This window comes from Hyperolius riggenbachi, chromosome 3 (assembly GCF_040937935.1).
Source record: "Hyperolius riggenbachi isolate aHypRig1 chromosome 3, aHypRig1.pri, whole genome shotgun sequence".
NCBI classification, from domain to species: Eukaryota; Metazoa; Chordata; class Amphibia; order Anura; family Hyperoliidae; genus Hyperolius; species Hyperolius riggenbachi.
In genome coordinates, this window is record NC_090648.1 from 139,890,426 (window position 1) to 139,896,618 (window position 6,193).

At 41.7% G+C, this 6,193-nt stretch overlaps 1 protein-coding gene across 1 annotated transcript in view; it reads left to right on the forward strand.

Annotated features, from left to right (window-relative positions):
* RASL12 (RAS like family 12) overlaps positions 1–3,502 on the forward strand; it is a 47,476-nt gene extending 43,974 nt beyond the window's left edge. The window contains exon 6 of the mRNA XM_068274990.1: positions 2,176–3,502. Coding sequence (XP_068131091.1) covers positions 2,176–2,563 — 388 coding nt within the window. The 3' untranslated portion in view covers positions 2,564–3,502. The remainder of the gene's footprint in view (positions 1–2,175) is intronic.
* The last annotated feature ends 2,691 nt before the right edge of the window (positions 3,503–6,193 follow it).

Here is a 6,193-nt window from a genome sequence, read left to right on the forward strand (position 1 = left end):
ATCTGCTAACGATTTGTGCATATTGGGGACATATCTGCTAACGATTTGTGCATATTGGGGACATATCTGCTAACGATTTGTGCGTATTGGGGACATATCTGCTAACGATTTGTGCGTATTGGGGACATATCTGCTAACGATTTGTGCATATTAGGGTCATATCTGTTTTATAATGGCTTTGCGGCTCCCAGTTTTTATTCTCTTTTCGGAAACGGGTCCAAGTGGCTCTTTGATTCTTAAAGGTTGCAGACCCCTGGTCTAGGCTCAGAGTGTCAGACTCGAATCAGCTAATGAATCCAAAACACCTGCAAAGGGTTCCTATTTCATGTATTAGTTTCACCTTTTAAGCTGAATCACTGAAATAAATTGACTTTTGCAAGATATTCAAATTTTTCGAGTTTTACCTGTACTTCGTCCTTTAATAGATAATTGCAAAAATGTGTAATGCACTGTATTTGGTGCACTATCAGTTACATGTGAAGTGCCATCAGCTTTTGTTGTGCACGTTATGTGATGATGATGATGGACCTTGTATATGGACAGTTCCAGCCCTGTTTCTATTTTGGCTATTCAGGATATTTGTAATTCAGTGTAATGAGAGTTTTATTACAGCCAAGGGATGTGTGTCTTCTGCTGGGACCAGCCATAATATTCTGGTATACAGGCAGGTGAAGCTCTGTGGATGTGAATGGAGACTTTATGTGTGCGGCTAGATTTTAGACTGCTTTATATTTCATCAGGAGTTTCTGTTTATTCCAGATATGTTTGGTTATAACACGACACATTGTTTGCTTCCTACTTCTGTCAGTCCAGCTGGATACTTTCCTCTTCCCTGTTCTTCTGCCAGATCTTCTCTGCCAGTGAGCACTTTGCCTTTTTCCCACTCCTTACTCTGTGTCAGGGTGACAGTGCCAGTATCTCAGGTATCACTGTATGTTTCTGTATGATTTGTAATGCAACTTTGCTTTCTTGTGTTCACAGAAAAAAATCATTTTATGACAGATATATATGTTATAAGGATTGTCGGGTAAATATGCTCAAGGCTGTAAAAACGAATTCATATGGGGGTGAACAGTGCGTTAAATGTGAGGTTCAGCATTCAAACAAACCACTATCATCTCCTATCCACGGTGTAACCAATGGTAGGCATCTACAGAGGATGCTGGGGTTGGTGGTTGTTTGGTGATCAGAAACAGTGCATTTACTGCAAGTGTCAGGACCGCCATGTGTCATGTCTGGTGGGCAACCAGTTAGACTACAATCAGTTGTTATGGCAGTGTGTAAGCACCAGGAGACTGTTGAAGACCACAAAAACAAGGTAGCAGGTGACAAGCCCCCATGCTTGTACAGAAATTCAGTCTAAAGGGAACCTACACTGAGAGGAACATGGAAGCTGCTATCTTCATTCTCTAGTAAACCATACACATTGCCAGACTTCTGTGCTGATGCTTTGCCTCTAACAATACAAGGACCAAAATGAGCATGCAGATCAGATGCTTTGACTCCACTTGTTGGATGCTTGTTGCAGTTAAGTGACACAACTGAAGCCAAAAGCTCTGCATGACAGCTAGGCAATGGACATTGTTTATAAGGGAATTAAGTTGGCAACCTCCATATTCCTATCACTTCTTTGCACCAGAATAGTTTGATTTGGTGCTATGTGTCCTCGAGTTGGCACTTGGCACCCAATGTACTGGTGATATAGATGAAATGGAGCATTTTGGACCTCTTACTTTCGTTACTGATAGATTGAAAAATATTGGAATTGGCAGCAGAATTTTAATCTGCTTGTTTTCTTTCAACCTAAAATACTAAGAAAAGCATTGCTCAGGATGGACAACTGCATTCTTCTATATTTGGGAGCTTTTATATAGACTTTATATAAACAGAATCATTCATAAACAGTCTCTGAAATGATCAGTAAGGCAGCCCTATGATAACATTCGGAGAAAGGGATTACATTAAATTCCGTTAGATTAATGGAATATGCACAGCGCTGACCAGCAACTGGATAGGTTTCTAGAAAACATCTGTAGAATGTGGAAGATAAAAGGAGTCCAAGAGAAATGTAGCTCATATGTATCAGCAGATAGGAAAAGCAGGTTTACTCTTGTCAAATACTTTATTTAAGGATCACTGTGACTTAGTGGTATTAATGACTCTTCCCTCTGTCAGACAGGTTAGTAAGGCAGATGGTTCTGCTCTTGCCTCTCGTCATGGCTGCCTGTTCCGGGAGGTCTCCGCTTGCCTGGATTTCCGATTGGTGCAGCAGGTGTTTCACGATGCTATACAAGAGGCGAGAAGAGAAGCAGACCGGAATTCTCACATGAGACCACCATTATACATCAGTGAGGAAAGGGCATTGCTTGGCCTGCCTCCCATATCCCCTTCTGGAACATCAAGCCGCCATGGTATGCCTACACTCAACACGCTATCCCCTCTGAACTACAAGGAGATCCCCTCTGTGGCCCAAGCCAAAGTCGTTACCGTCAAATCATCTAGAGCTCAGAGCAAGCGCAAGGCTCCCACGCTCACCCTCCTTAAAGGGTTTAAGATCTTTTAATGGTAATGGCATAAAATGTAATAAGCTCATTCCTTATTTATGGACTTGATTCTACAGTCCACTTTGCCGAGATGGTTGAATGTGTAAGACAAGGACTTGTGTCCAAGCTATTATTTTAGTCTTGAAGTTGACAATGCAGAGAAGAACACAACGGTAGGTCGAGGAGCATGGTGACAGAACTTCTTTATGATCCTCCTCACTACAACGTTCTACCCAGCAGATATTATGTCTATTTATTCCTCATCTACAAGAGACAATTTATACTTGAGGTGAACAGTGAATATGAAAATGGTTTTTGAGGTCCGTTTTACCAGTATTACCTGAATGTGTTTTTTTAGATGGAACACTTATGAAGGCACAATTTCCAAATTTGCACCTTACAGGAGATGAGTATAGAACAGAGCCAACTTTTTATTGCAGAATAGGTCATGTACACTTTGTATGACTGCACTAAGAGACAACTGATGATGTGTTAGCCAGATGTTCAGACTACATTTCTTTTGCCAAACTTGCATCCCACACTATGTTATCAGGGATCTGTTTTCAGTCTTCCACTTGTGATCAGAATGTGCTTGTTGGCTGTCTCTGAGTTCTGCTGACATCTCAGACTTGTGCAGCTGCCAATGTCCACTTCAGCAGCAGCAGCAGCTAGAACAGTATTCTGCTTTTCAATTAACCCTGTCTTCAGTCGATTTCCAGATATCTCAGTCACAGATACTTTTAGCTCACTGTTATATAACACGTGGTTAGATTCTGCTATGATATAATGAAACATGGCAATATCAGATATTAAGATGATATTTTGTGCATTGGAGCATGGAATGGCATCTTTATGTCGTTCTTAATGTTCTTGTCTACTGAAAATTGAAGAGATTTTCATACATTTGATTTATTAGCACCCACATATTTTGGTTAATAAAAATACCTTTATCAAGTAAACAACTGAAAACAGCTATATATTAAGGTGCATTTGTCATAGTGTTAATTTCTGCTTCTAAGCTGAATGTCTTTGATGCCCCTGATCACTGAATGCAACTATAGACGGAAGTAAAGCACTATGCTTTACTTCCGTCTATAGTTGCATTCAGTGATCAGGGGCATCAAAGACATTCACAAAGCACTATGCAACTGATACAGCTGTAAGAATGAAATATACTGAGCCTGGAAGCTGAAAAAGAAACAGAGAGAAGAAATGAAGGGTGCGTACATTGAAGCAGGTCATTTGGATGGCAGCAGTGCTTTGGTAAAATGGTCACCCCACAAACTGCCATGTTTATAGCGGCACAGAAGGGTCAATGTGGGCACTAGTGGCACACAATTTTCGTTTTTAGGTAGTGCTGATAATATCAAAGGGAGTTTTAGCAGTGAGGGCAGTGTCGATATTTGTTGATATTGTGGCCGGGATGGTTTGTTTGGGGTTAGGCTTCAATAGAGGGAGGGTTCAAGCGAGAATAGGGTTAGGATAAAGTAAAAAAGTAAAGGAAAAAAGGTCCAATTTGGGTACTTGCCTTGGGAGAGGGAAGCCTCTGGATCTTCCAGAGGCTTCTCCTGTTGCCCTCCTCCTCACCGTTTTAGCGCTTCGACCCCTAACATGCCCACCGATTAGGCCTTGTCGACTGAGCAGGCCCACATTTCACAGAGAGCTTGCACCTGCACACTAGCATGAAGCAAAAGGGGCTCAGCTCCATGTTACTGTGCAGGCGCGAGCCTTCCGTGCAGACGAAGAATTTTGGGGAGCCCATTGTTGTAAATGAGGGACGGGGAAGCCTCTGTAGGATCCAGAGGCTTTCCCCACCCAAGGTAAGTATATCCCGATAGCGAAAGTAAAATGTCAGTAAAAATTACCAATATTCCATATTACTATAGGTAATCTTACCAATTTTCTACCAGCGGATATCCCCAGTGCCCTGCTACCAAAGCACCTTTTTTACATTTTTGCATGTACACACATCCAATTTTGATTAGTCAATTTTACCACCTCCATGTGGCGTGAGGGCTAACAGATTTTGAATACTATGAACAGATTGTGTAAGTAAGCTCTTATACTACGTGGTAGTGGTAAAATTGGCTAATGAAAATTGTATGTGTAAGAACCCTAAGAGCAGTCATCCATCATCTCCCTACTGTGACTGTCCTGATAAAGCTGAATGTATCAGGGTACAGAAAAGTGCAGGATGTGGAACTGTATGCAGGACCAGGTCCTAGCTACAATGGGGCAAAAGTAACTTGGGGGAACGCCCCTAGCAATGCCGCTGCCTCCCGTCGAGCCAATTCCCAGGACTTATCCCACCACACTCCCAGCCACACAAATTCATTAGGTGTCCATTATATGTCCCCAAAAGGCATATTTGGGGACCCCATTATTCCCCTCCTCCTTTCCCTTACAAATCCACAGTGTACACACATTGGAATCTTACCTAATCCAGGCAGACACAGGAGGCAGCACCGTGCTCTACACTCTGGACTTCTCCCCAGGCGCCTCTCTTCCTCATTCCCTTCCCTGGCAGAGTCGGACTGGGGCACTATGGGCCCACCAGGAAAGCTGTAGCTTGCCCCCCCCCATATACGCATGTACCCTAGAAATGTATATATACTATATACATACCGGTAATATATATTTATCTACAGTATATACAGTACATAATATGGTAGGACATTATTTTATGGTAGAAAATAGATTGTGAGCACTTCTGAGGACAGTCCATAACAAGGAGATGTCTGCCGCGCCGCAGCAAAAATGAATGGGTGTCACCACGCACTGGAACATGGGCGTGGTCATGATGGGTCATGGGCAGACTTAAAAATACACAAAATAACAAAAGATACACAAAATAAGTAGCGGTGTTATTCGCAGAGAGTGGGTCCGACCAGATACATTTTAGATAAAATAATCAAGTAGTTACATGCCTCATGATAATTCATCAAGTAGTCAAATGCCGCAAAATAAAAATATTAAGTAGTCAAACACCTCCAGATAAAATAATTAAGTAGTCAGGTGTCTTACAATGAACAAAATAAATAGCCAGGTGCATCAAAATAAAATAATTTAGTAGCCAAATGGGCCATGTATACATAAATTAAGTAGCCATGTTCCCCCAAAAAACAGAAGTGGTCATATGTCCATATACAGTTCCAGCAGAATAATGCACCATGTCACAAAGCTCGAATCATTTCAAATTGGTTTCTTGAACATGACAATGAGTTCACTGTACTAAAATGGCACCCAATGAGTTCACTGTAATAAGATGGCCCCTACAGTCACCAGATCTCAACCCAAAAGAACATCTTTGGGATGTGATGGAACTGAAGCTTCATGCCCTGGATGTGCATCCCACAAATCTCCATCATCTGCAAGATGCTACGTAATTACGATTTCGCGAAATTTCGCGTAATTAGTGTAATTACGATTATGGCCGTAAGTACATAATCGTAATGAAGAAGGATTTCGCGAAATTTCGCGTAACCGTAATTTTCGCATAATTTTCGCATTACATTCGGTATTACGAAATTAATGCGTATGGCCATGCTCCCAAGCGGAAAAGTTGACGCATGGATCAATGTTAGGTAGCCGCCGACTTTAAGGGTTAATAGCAAAGCCCCCTTAAGAGCTAAGAGCAAATTTGGAGAATA